Below are 13,636 nucleotides of genomic sequence, written 5' to 3' on the forward strand. Positions count from 1 at the left end.
GATTTTTTAAAATATTTATTTATTTATTTGGTTGTACCGGGTGTTAGTTGCAGCATGCAGGATCTTTAGTTGAATAATTCAGGCTTTAGCTGCAGCATGTAAACTCTTAGTTGCAACATGTGGGATCTAGTTCCCTGATCAGCGATTGAACTCAGGCCCCCCACATTGATGGCGTGGAGCCTTAACCACTGAACACCTGGGAAGCCCTACAAGCAGATTCTGATTTTGTTTATCCTTCCCCCATATAACTCAGCGGAGAATATTCTAGCCTGTGGAGCATCTTTTATTTAGTCTAAACTCACAGTCCCTTGGTTTAGATGTAAACATGTAGTCCTGCTTCAGCCAAGGAGACATGAGATAGAATCTACTGAGGGGAACCTGGGAAAGGTTTACTTGCTGTTGAGCAGAAGACCCAGAAAAGCACAGACATTCTTTCTTGGGGTGTTGTGATACTAGGATGAGGATATCCTGATGCAACCATGAGGAAGATCAGTCTCAGTGTAAGGCCACTGGTCCATCATGATTGCACTGAGACAATAAATTAACTAAAGCTGGAGTCTTGACTTCTTGACTTGGTAACTAATATGTCACCATATTGTCTATATTTTCCCACTGAAGTCATATCAACTGACACACCATATGCAGAGTTCACTCATTTAACCTTCACGGGAACACTATGAGCTAAGTACCATTATTAAGTTCACTGAATGGACAATGAAAACAAAACTGAAAGAATTCAAATCAGTTGCTCAAAGTCACACATATAGTGAGTGGCAAATTCTAGGGTGTCTGACACCAAAACCTATCCTCTGAATGCCCTATCCATTCAAGGCCCATCCATCTTCCTGAGGCTGTGCGGGGTGAAAAGAAAATCCCAACAGATCTCAGAGGTCCATACGTGTCTAAGGTACAGGTCAGTGCTGGCGGCTGCAGTATTTATATGGCAGCCAATGCAGATTCTTGGCCTCTGAATCGTGGCTATGATTGTTTGACCTTGAAATCTATAGTCCACAGGCAGCCTCTAAAACTGTTTTCCTCCAGACATTCCTAAAATTTAATTCCTTGTATTAAATCACTTCCTGCTTTAAGGACCTAAAATTATTAACATGTGCTGAACTGATAAATCCTGACCTCAACAAATAAATAAGTATATTTCAACTTTATTGATTTATATTCATCTGAAGTCCCTAGAAAAACAGTTTTATAGCCCATGTGTAATGCAGTTTTATTTTTAATAAAATGACTATTATCAGAGGACTTATTCATCTTCTTTCTCACATCAATACAAACTTTTATTAAACTGCTATGAGGATGTTGTGGATATACACTTAAGACAGGTTCTTTCTCCTCTTTCCCTCATGACTGGGAACTTAAACTGTAGACTAGTGACTGGCATCCCTCATGGAACATCTCACTTCTACTCTTAAGTGATTTTCTGGGCAAACTTTTACAAAAAGCATAATGCATTTTCCCTAAGGTTTAGTGTTCTTCTCTATTAAAATAAAATAATGAAAAGTTCTGAAAGGGGAAGAAATTACATTTATCCTCTAGAATATTTACAAAATATGTATTTGTAAAAGGAAGAGGTATTCTAACTTCATGAAAGCATAATACATCTCTTAATAACTTTAAATATTGTATCAGAAAGTGCAATTTTACATTAAAGAGCCTGGAGCTTATCATTAAAAAGACCTGAGTTAAAATCACATAGAGCTGCTTGATAGTGAGAAAATCCTTGGGTTTTCTGAATTTCCGTTAATTCAGCTGATTCGGAAATGTGATCTTTATAACCATCTCCAAAGTTTACTGTAACATTTTTTAAAAATATACCTTGCATGACAGTGTCTGCTGTAAGAGTTGGTATATAGCAAACACTAAGTAAATGTTGAATTTTCTCTTATATCTTAAACACGCTATGGAATAACTCCATTTCAACCAAAAAAAAAAAAGCTGTAGAAATTCTACATGCCACTGACATATCATATGCATGTGTGTACTTAATTGCTAAGTCATGTCTGACTCTTCGCGATGCCATAGACTATTGCCCACTAGGCTCCTCTGTCCATGGGAATTCTCCAGGCAACAATACTGGACTGGGTTGCCATTTCCACCTCCAAGGGATCTTCCTGACCCACAAATTGAACCCATGTCTCCTGCGTCTCCTGCACTAACAGGCAGATCCTTTACCATTGAGCCAACTTATATCATAAAATCACAGAAAAGTTTCTGAAGAATTCCAGTCAAAAGGATTGTGCAGATCAGTGGTGATTAGTCCTGAGACAAGTAGAAAGTAGTTACCCACCACTGAACTTCCCTTTGGAATTTTTCAGCATCTTGACTTTAATTATTTCCCATTCCCACTAATTACCTCCTACTCAATACCCGATACTACAAAATACTTTGGGTATTCCAACAAACAGAAAAGTCGGGGCAGGTAAACCCCTCAAACAGTTTACATTCCTGTAGATTAAAATAATAACTAAATAAGGACTTCCCTGTGGTCCAGTGGCTAAGATCTGGTACTCCCAAAGACTCAATACGGCCAAATAAATTTTTAAAAAAATAACAACTAAATAAAATACTGGACAGGTACTTAAGAAACTCATTATATTATCAGTTATGGTGTTGACACTGATCTTCTAAAAAAATGCTTTAAAAAATTTAATAGTTTATTTAGTATTTAGCAAAATGCAGAAACAGCAATGAAATTAGCCCAGTGAAAACTAAAACCAATATAACAAAAGACTTATGAACACCATTTTACCATTTTTCAGATCAAACAAATCTGGGGGATTTTCATGTTGGCATTGTCCTTTCATTTGGGTATTTTTACTTATTTACAAGGATATTCAATAATGAAAAGAATGATTTATAGGTTGGCAATAAAAAAGCCACCATGAACGTTAAAACGAAAATTCCCCTCTCTTCATAGGTTTAGGCTTACGACCTACTCCTTTTTTCTCCACCTCACTCCATCCTGTTGTCTTGATTCGTGGATTATAAGATTGAGGGTGGGAAGGAGAAAGAGTGAAAAAGGAGGCAGATGGTGTAATGAGAACAATTAACAAGAATTAACCAAAGTACAAGTTTATGTGGATTATCGACTCGGCAAACGGGAATTTTATGCTGGTTTAAAAGATATCGTTTGGATGATTTCAATTTAGATCTTGAAAACAAACCTCAATTGGCTCTTCACCACCTTTTACTTGATTTTCACCCATTTCTCCATTCTCATAGCTGCTGCTCTTCTCAACCCATAACTCGGATTTCTCTACAGTAAGTCGAAGCTGGTCTAGATCTGCCTTGATCTGTTTGTAGTTATCCACATCCTGATTAGACACCAGCAATTGCACCTGGAAACAGAATTTCAATCCTCAATTTACTTACGGAATTTTATTAATGTCAAAAATCCCAAGTCTTTTAACATATGTGTCCCTCAGTGGAAGTTTAATATTTCTAGGCTATTTATGGATATTTTACATGTATATTGATCATGAAAACTTACCTGAAAGTATCTGCAAATTCTACTTAATATATTCACGTTATAAGGAATTATACATACAAAAAAGTGAGCCCTAACAATGCTTTTCAAAATGTTAAAGAGTAATTTAAAGTAAAAGATACCCTAACTCTAATTTTACCAATAAAGTTAATTTTTCTGAGACTCCATGTTTGAAAGAGGTAGAAACATAAAAATAAGTGGAAGAAAACACCCATACAGTCTAAAGCTTAATTTGTATATATTATGTGAATATATGAATAGTTTTATCTATTTATATAATTACTTTTAATTATTTCACATTTTAACATATTCCTGTAAAATTTCCTAATGATGATCAATGTTCTATTAAGGAACTATTAGTGAAATACAAGTAAGCCCAGAGATAGTCTTCATTCATGGTCTCAAAATTGGTATCATTCAAAGATGACAAAGAAAAAGATTAGCTCCATCACAATTCCTCTCTTTTGGATTCATATAGTTTTCAATCACAAAACACTTATTTCGGTGTAGTACCCAAACTGATCAGTAAAATTTAGGGTCAGAATAACAGCAGGGGCAACAAAATTCCTAATATGGTATTATCCCCCAGTGCCTTCCTAAATCTTAGTGCCTATCATCCACATTAAAGATATTAACTGAAAAATCACTTTCTAAAATAGATCATGTCTTGGCTGCAGACAAGGCCATATCTATCTTTAAAAATAGAAAGTGTCCCCAGGAAAAGCTGCAGTCTCATTAACTCTGCAACCATTAAGTCAGGTTGGATGCTATAAACAACATTTCAGAGCCTCTGCGGGTGGAAGCACTGAAGGCTACTCAATCTCACCTGTTTAAATGCCTGTAAAACTTCCGCTCTCTGGCTGAAGTGCTTGAACAGCAGCTGCAGGGCTCCTGATAGCAGAGGCGGGTAGTCATGCATGATCAGATGAATGAGGACCCGTAAAAACGTCCTGCCTCCTTCGTCATCGAGTTGAACTGGATTTTTCTCCTTTCTGTAAAATCGAAAAATCATTTTAAAAGACTTGTATTTACATAAAATCTAGTCATAAGTGGCTAAAATTGTGTATACATTCTCAGACTTAACACTATTTCCACCATCACCCCTCCACAAAAAATTGGAAATTGCAAAGGAAAACCTTTTTACTTTCTTTGGCCTCATGTTACTAATAAGGAGGCTTCCCAGGGTGGCGCTAGTGATAAAGAACCTGCCTGCCAATGCAGGAGATATAAGAGACCTGGGTTTGATTCCTGGCTTGGGAAGATCCCCTGGAGAAGGGCATGGCAACCCACTCCATTATTCTTGCCTGGAGAATCCCATGGACAGAGGAGCCTGGAGGGCTACAAGCCATAGGGTCACAAAGAGTCGGACACGACTGAAGCGACTTAGCTTGCAGGCGCAACTAAAGAGGAAATGGAACATAAAGAAATGCTTGTGATTGTCCATGAAAGGAGGGGTGACCAAAGTCCCAGTCTGTCCGAGACCGAGAGGGTTCCTAAGATGTGAGACTCTCAGTGACTGCAATAGGCAAGTAGCAGGCGAACTGGAATGATCTGGTAATCTAGACACAGACAAAAGATAGAATGAATCAATCCAGAAGCGTTTATTGAGAAGGCATATCAGCTGGATGCACGTTGAGGGCCAATTTACCACCCCCCAACGCCCCCATCAGGCCCCAAACCTCCTCAGGACAGGTGGTGAGACAGTGAGGCGCATGCGCACGCGCACGCGCACAGGCGAGGCCAGAGCCCGAGCAACTCCGCGAGTTTGCTGTGTTCGGACTCTGGGCTAGATTACCCGGATGAAAAGTTCGTTTATTTCAGTGAAAATCATACACTGGTTTATCCTCTCCTCAGGAATAATGAAAACTTGAATAGGAAAACACAGTAACAATAACAACAGCAGAAACTGGCAAAACAATATAAAAACAAACCTAAACCAAAAGTTCACTAGACATAAAAATCCTTTCTGGGCTTCCCTGAGTCTTCTTGTCTTTCTTGCTAATCAAAGAAAATGCAACAAAAGGCTTAGTACAGAAATCTGTTAGGGACATATGGCAAATCTGCGATAAAAATTCATGCTAGAAACTCAATATTTGTAGCTCAGACATCGTACAGGTTTTACTTTTCTTTTTGACTATTAGTTTCATTTCTGGGGAAACCAAAGAAACAACCTAAAAACAATGAATAGTAGGGCTCCTGACAGCAAAGGAGGGTAGCCATGCAGAGATATTTCATTTTCTTCAATCATATGGATATTTCCAATTGGCAGATGATGAGCATTAGTTCTCACATATATACTTAATGATAACATTGAAAGAAGTTACTTTCTTGCCTCAAATTTCTCAGATTTTGGGAAGCAGTGTTTTGCAAGATCCAGCGGTATTTTTGCCAGGAGACTTAAAGGGCATTCGTGTGCTGTCATTATTTGAGGAAAGAAAAGCAAAGAATTCAGGGGAAAGTTCAGTACACTGATCTCATCTCTCCTGTCTTTTTTTTTTTTAACCTGACCTAAAGAAAAGCTATGCTTTCTCTTCTATAGTAAATTCGCAGCTTCATTTCTGGCAGGAATTATGTTGGCAACCATAAAGGATATAAAATTAAATAGATACAGGGAATGATAAAGTATTGTAAAATTCTAAGTAAAATCTTATTCATAAAATAACGATACATAAATGCTACTATACCTTCCAGCAAACATAGTTTCTGCCTGAGCTGCAATTTCATCTATATCAGGAACAATAGCTGCAAAGATAAATGGTAAAATGGTAAAAAATCCATCCTTTATATTTTTATAATTAGGAGTCCCAATATTTATATTAATGTAGCATACCTAAAAATATTTTTGTCTTAATTTCTTTATGCCACCAAAAGTCAATTAACACTTTAAAAAGTCACAATACAGTGTCTCTTATTCATCAATATTTTAAATTGAAGTTTACATTTAAAAATCATTATACTCAAAGGTACATTGAAAAGATCACATAAACTATTTACAAAGTTTCTTCATCTATATAAGCATATATATATATATATATAACTACATACACACATACCTATGTATATACATATAATTTAAACAGATAATGATATGGAAAGATAATATTTTTTAAAGAATCACAACATACCCATAAGGAAACTTGTTATTACATGGTACTTCCAAACAATATGATCTTTTTACCTAAGCTTACTTTTGCAATTCCATACCTTCTTCTTGTGGGACAGAGTGCTTTTTTTTTTTTTTAATGTGAACCAGTCTTGATTCCTCACCCATCCCCACCACTAACATTTTGAAGATGTCTATGACAGGTACACAATTTATTTATCATCTCCAAAGCACGAAAAGAAAAAGGAGCAAGATATAAAGAGGGAAAAAATTCTTCCCAGAAAGCTACCTCATACAAATACAACCGATTTAAGAGGTCAGATAAATCAAAGAAGACTGGTTTTCTGGGGATGCCCCTAGACTTCCCCTCCCACACTTTTACTGACAGAGCTCCTTTTTCCAGAAGTCTGGCTTCTGAGAGCCAATAATTGTTATGCTAGTGTCAATGCAAACGCCAGCAAGACTTTCTGGTTCTGCCTCCTCATTCCTGGAAATAGCCCCTTGGGGTTCTACATTTCTGGGAAGCATAAAAACAACACAGCTGCAAATGTGCCTGGGAGACTTCTAGCTCAGGAGAGCTGAACTCCACGTGTAGAGCACACTGCCTTGGATGGTACCCATGAGTCAGGGAGCAGGACGTTTGGCTTAGCATCCACGTTAACTACACTGATTTTCCATCAAACTGACTGATGCACGAAGAAGAGGCTTCCTGATGTGATCACAGTGGTTGTAGTTCTCAATGAAGCTTCATATCTGTATATAAATCCCACCCCAGCAAAAAAGTTCTGTGAACTGGCTAAATCATCAATGATATAGATTCCACCTTCAATATGATATAGTTTCCAGCTTGTCATGGCTGGCCTGATCTAACCAGAAAAAAAAAGTGGTGATTTAATATTTCTTAGGTTTCATAAGGTACCTTCTAGAGTCACAACATTTTTACAATAATTTTTATGCTCTTATGTCATTATGCTCCTATACTCACAAAGAGAGTAGCTTCATTCTTATACACTTTAAATGTGAAAAACTGAAAAACAGTACCAATTTACAACTGTACAAGGTAATAAAGAACCAACAAACACACATACACAGTAAAACCAACACCCACATCCAGACCTTTATGGGAATGCCATGTCTTTATTCTTGAGTTGGGTAACTCCTACAAAATACCTTTCTTCCTGATAGATGCATTTCACGTGCTCTGTGATCAAGCCAAAAAAATAATCCCCTTGGATTTTCACCAAAACAGCATAATTCTTAAAAGATTCAGACCTGCATTTGGAGAGACCTCAGAGAGAATCCCTTTTCCACTACTTCATAACTTTAAGCAAGTAACTTAACCGCTCTAACCTTGGTCTTCTGATCAGTAAACTGGCACAATAAAGAGTACTCAAACTTGTGGAGTTGTGAAGATAACAAGAGAGACTGCATTCAAAGGACCGAGCACCAGCAGCAGCAAACATCCTCCCTGCCATTTTAGACACGTTATTTAATTTCTGTCTCAGCCCCTTCATTTCATTGGTGGAGATTATTTGGACATTTTTGTCTCATACAAATGCCTCTTGTCTTAAAGCATAAACAGGAACTTTCAAGTTCTCATGGAAACATCATCCAGAGAGCAAATATTGTCACAAAGGTAATACCTGATGGCAGCAGTGTATCAGGAGAGCCACTGGTGGACGTTTCGGCATTTCCATTGTTCTCCCCGAATTCCTTCTTATATATTGACAGCATATAGGAGATCCTATAATCTAGTCTGACACTCAAGATAAACTATAAGAAACATTAAAAACAACATAAGTTTCTTTCGTCAGCATGGTGTTTAAAAATTCATTTCATTACAGGACAGCAAGAACAACGTAACTATCAACATGTCACATGAACTACTTCGAAACTTTATTGGAAAACTCAACACTTCCATCACACACATGATAAACAGTCATAACACTAAGAACAGTGAGGCATTTGCAGGAGCCAATATCAGTAAAATCCCTCAACAGTTTTTGAAAAGGAGATGACTTGACTTCCCACGATCACTCTTGGAAGATTCCAGGTGGGGGTATCCAGTAGATAGGGATGAAGACATTATGATAACATAATTTCCTGAGCCCTGAGCAGAGTTCCCACTGGCTCCACAAGAAAAGTGCTGGAGCTCATTCACAACAGAAAGGCCAAGATTTTAGCTACAGTAGTGTGGATTCTGACTGTAACAAAAGGAGTCCTGGATCTAGGCTTCAGAGGGGCAGCTTAAGTAACAGCCTCTGGTATACCAGGGATACGCCTCCCTGCTGCCTGGCTCTCTTTGGCTCTGTGTTACTGTCCTTGTTCTCTTTAATGGATGTATTGATAGAGACTAAGTACCAATAAGGTTCCCATCTGTGCGCAGCACTGGGAAGGATGCAAGTGCCTGGAGCCCAGGGTCCTCAAGAAGAGTGACTGAGTTGGAAGAACTAAATATATTTTGCCATAGCACTGTTTGTTGGTGTTACTTGTTTTTTGCTTCATTGCAAAGCATGTGGAATCTTAGTTCCCCAAGCAGGAATCAAACCCTCACCTCCGCAGTGGGAGCACAGAGTCTCAACTATAGGGCTGTCAGTCCCTGCTACAGCGTTGTTAACATACTTAGGAAATGATTGAGGGCTACCCGTGTGGTATAAAATATAATGGAGATCAAGAAGGAAAAGGTATATGTCACTATCTGAGTGGAGATGGGAAACAACAGAGAGGCAGACTTACACAGGGCAACCTGCCATCCCAGTTTGCCTGGGAGAGTCCTGGGGGAGTCCTGGGACAGCCTTTGCTCCCAGTATAATTATTATTTGTGTCCCCTACACTCTCTTAAGAGATGCTCATTGGAACAGCAAACAATAACAGTCATGCAAGTTTCAGAAAACTGGGGGTTTGGTGGTACCCTCTAAACCTAGTTTTCACTATCTATGCCCGAGTCAGCAGTGTCAGAACCCCATCTCCCTCCTCCCACCCTCCTGCCCCTTCCTCTCTCTCTTTTGGTTCTTCTCCATCTGAACAGCACAGGCTGGAGTGCCTGCAGCGTCTCTCTTACCTCCTCACATTTATTTTCATGGTTCACTTTACCTTGAATATTCTTCTCCTCTACCCCATAATTACTAGCTTTTGAGATATCCTCCAAGGTCCTGTTTGAATCCCTTTTGAAATGAAGCTTTCCCTGGTTCCGCAGTCCAAATCAATTTTTCTCCTTTTTGCTCACCCAACACATTATTTACAGCTATGGGTCCAAAGTTGAGTGCCTCTCTCTCTTCCTTCTCCCTGTTGCTCTTCTGCTAGACCTTTATGTTCCTCCTGGGTCACAGCCATGCTCCATGTCAGCTATGTTCAGTCAAGCTCCACAAACTTGTTGAGCCAGGTACTGAGGCGGGTACCAAGAGTGCGGAAAAGGTGCCAAGGATACAAAACCTGCCTCTGAACAGCATATAATCCAGAGAGAAAAGCAGACACCAAAGAAACTCTTATTAGCATGCACTGAGCACCACTACCGCTATTAGCCGAACTGATTCCACTTACGAAGGGGATTTTCAAAGCTGGAGACAGATCGTGGGAGGAGGGGGCTGAGAAAGGACCAGTGGGCTTGGGGAGCAGAATGGCAGGAGCAGAAGCTAGACTGCAGGTGCATAAAATGAAGAGTTGTTTTTTTAAGCGAATTTATTTCTCTGGTGGCTCAGACGGTTAACAATCTGCCTGCCAGAGTTTGATCCCTGGGTCGGGAAGGTCCCCTGAAGAAGGAAATAGTAAACCTAACCCAATATTCTTGCCTGGAATATCCCAAGGACAGAGGAGCCTGGCAGGTACAGTCCATGGGGTCACCAAGAGTCAGACACGACTAAGTGACTAAGACTTCACTTTCATGTAAAGAACAAGGTATGAAAACATAAATTAATGAAACACTCAGTGGCTTTCAGTTGATGATTAATGTTCAAAGAATTATATTCTATAAATAGAGCCAAAATTCCAACTTTCATCTCTAATATAGTTCATTGTGAAAAATAATGGAAGGTAGAAGGGGAGGGGGAGAGGGAAGAATCAAAAGAAAGGCAAAGAAGGAAGAGTTAACAAGGGCTGAAGACAGACAGAGGGAGAGGATGAGAGAGAGAGAAAAAGGCTTAAAGAAAATACACACAATGATGGGCAAGAAAGGAAGGGCTGGAGAGGAAGAGCAGCTGGCAAGAAAGCAGGAGACTTGCTTAAGGAACGTGGCTACAAAGAAATTCTTGAAGAGACAGTCTTAAAAAGAAACAGTCAAGAGGAGCACAGGGGAACGCAGACACAGGGAATCAGAGTCAGACACAGGCACACAAAAACTGGAGCAAGAACAGAGGTTCAACAAGAAATACAGAGAGGACCCAACTGCAGCAGCAAAAGCAAGCCAGTCCTGCTCTGCCCTGCCATGGTTTCGCCATCTCATCATTTTTTAGCTATAATGAACTGTTTTGTAAATGCAGAATATCTGTAACTGTTAATTGAGCTAAAATGAGGACATGTATTTCAGAGGCTGTCCCATGAGGAGGACTAAGCTGGGAGCCCTCTAGGCCCACAGGTCAGGTGATCAACACCTTCCTTGGGTTAAGAACAGGACAACTGAGTGATTTCTCAGGGTAGTGAACACGGGGTTGGGATGCCTGCCAATAATTTCTCGGGACTCAGCCTTTGGAATTTGTGGCGGAACTGTGAAATTTTCTATGATTATAAATCTAATTACTTTAAATAAAAATGTACAGATCCTTCCAGGACAACTAATCCAGTTCTGGTAGCTAGTCTACATTAAATTAGGATGAAAGACTTAGTAAACTGTAGCCAGAACTTTAATAGATCCTCAAAAACTCCAGGCTCCAATTTTCAAATATGGAATAAATGCTATAATTAAAGTATCATAAAACTACTTTCCAAACTTAAAAAAAATGCTAAGAATTCATAGCTATAATAATGGGATTTTATTTACTACCCCATACTAAACCACTGGTCACAAAAGCAGTTTACTCCTTTAACTTCATAGACAAAGGTATTAGACTAAGTTATCATTTTTAAATTGTATATATTATTGATCTTCCCTGGTGGTCTAGTGGTTAAGGATCCTCCTACCAATGCAGGGGACACGGGTTCAATCCCTGGTCCGGGAAGATTCCATATGCCGTGGGGCAACTCAGCCCATGCCCCACAACAACTGAAGCCCAAGAACGGCAATGAAGAGTAACCCCTACTCACTGCAATAAGAGAGTCCACACACAGCAACTAAGAACCCACACAGCCAAAATTAAAAATAAGTACATAGATGAATAAACATATATTATTACTAGCCTTTTGGAAACAAAAACACCAAGACAGTCACTTACATAAAATGCTAAAAACAGTCATTAACTTTTAAGTTAATAAAAGTAAAAAGTCTCTTATTACAATAAATGTGTATACATAGAATCAAATGTCCAATTCAATTAAAAGTAAAAAAAGAGTTGGAATTCAATCTTAACTTCACCTACTCTGAAACCCTTCCTAAATTAAGGTAAAATTAAATCAAGGTCAATGTTAAATGACAAAATATATATTAAAGAAGTTATGTCAATCTCAAAGCACTCCACATTTGTTAGGTATCATCATTAAACTATTTAATGGGCATGCACACATGTAATTAATATGTTAAATAGTGTCAGTGTGAGATTTCTTCCCAGGCTTATCATTATCTTAAATGAAATAAAATTAGATCAACAGCATTTCAGAATATTTACACAGTGATCTGGAACAAAAAGTTAAGACATTAAACCAACAGGCACAGGTAGGTGCTTGTTGCTTCCCTCCCATTCGGCCCTTACCTGTAAAATCTCAATGATCTTCAACTTGGTGTCCATGACGGTGACGTCCTCATGATCAGTGGGGCTTCCCTGCTTGCTGGGGTGCAGGCTGGGCTGAATGTCAGGCACACTCATGGGGAAGATAGAGCCTCTGCTGAGCACCATCTGGGTCATCATCTCTCCCACCCCATGGATGGTTCTCATGACATTGTTTCCTGGCACAAGAAAAGTCCAGAAGTCAACACACATGCCACCTTGGGAGACAGCTGTTATATCCGTTGGCTGCAGCCAGACTGAAAATGTGGCAGGAAGAGCACTAAGGATGAGAAAGAAGAGCATCAGTCCTGCTCCGGCTCTTTCCTTGCAGATCAAGTTAAAATAGTGCAGACACATTTCAGAATGACAGGTTTTAGAAATACAAGTTTACTTTTCTCAGAAAATGCTTTCAAATGACACACAGCAGGTGAGTTGTTGATGGCTCTAACAATATCCAAAGCAGGTCCTTCTGGAACATAGGAAGTTCTAGCATCCATCACACCAAGAGGCACTAACTCTTACAGTCACGAGGAAGAAAGGTTATCAATCTCTACCATAAAGTACGTTTCAAGTGAGGATACAAAGACTACAGGAAAACACTTAAATGGTGACTAGTGTCCTAATCCTACCTTCAAGCCTAGGACCTTTTAGCTTGGCTTTCATAATGCTTGTGAAAAAAGCTTGGGAGTAGGATTTTTACAGCTTCATTTTAAGGAAAACTCTTTTCTAGAGAAGAAGCACATTTTATCCATTTCTTCATCAATTTGAATTTAAAAATCATAATTCAAAATCCACAAAAAGCTATTGTATTTGAGATAATTACAGAAACAAATTACTAATCATCATCTTCGATAAGGCATCCTGCCTCTCCTGCATCTTGAGTTTGGCTCCTCATTTCATTCGTCCTCCAATAAAACTGCCCACAGGCTTTCCTGGTGGCTGAGTGGGGAAGAATCTGCCTGTTAACGCAGGAGATGTGGGCTCAGTCCCTCGATTGGGAAGATCCCTTGGAGAAGGGAACAGCAACTCACTCCAGTCTTCTTGCCTGGAGATCCCATGGACAGAGGCGCCTGGCGGGCTGCAGTCCATGGAGTCGCAAAAGAGTCAGACATGGCTGAAGGACTGAGCACGAAGCACGCACAAAACTGCCCACACACTCATTCCTCACGCTGACCACAA

The 13,636-nt window shown here is 39.3% G+C and overlaps 1 protein-coding gene across 3 annotated transcripts in view; it reads right to left on the reverse strand.

The window, feature by feature from the left end:
* The window catches only part of ITPR2 (inositol 1,4,5-trisphosphate receptor type 2), a 559,320-nt gene that overhangs the window by 328,853 nt on the left and 216,831 nt on the right, over nucleotides 1-13,636 (reverse strand). For all 3 annotated transcript variants that reach the window (XM_043440936.1, XM_043440938.1, XM_043440939.1), the window contains 5 exons: nucleotides 12,443-12,636; nucleotides 8,249-8,378; nucleotides 6,187-6,244; nucleotides 4,329-4,494; nucleotides 3,180-3,353 (listed from right to left, as the gene is read on the reverse strand). In XM_043440936.1, the coding sequence (XP_043296871.1) occupies nucleotides 3,180-3,353; nucleotides 4,329-4,494; nucleotides 6,187-6,244; nucleotides 8,249-8,378; nucleotides 12,443-12,636 (722 nt within the window). The remainder of the gene's footprint in view (nucleotides 1-3,179; nucleotides 3,354-4,328; nucleotides 4,495-6,186; nucleotides 6,245-8,248; nucleotides 8,379-12,442; nucleotides 12,637-13,636) is intronic.

Source organism: Cervus canadensis, chromosome 21 (genome assembly GCF_019320065.1).
Source record: "Cervus canadensis isolate Bull #8, Minnesota chromosome 21, ASM1932006v1, whole genome shotgun sequence".
NCBI classification, from domain to species: domain Eukaryota; kingdom Metazoa; phylum Chordata; class Mammalia; order Artiodactyla; family Cervidae; genus Cervus; species Cervus canadensis.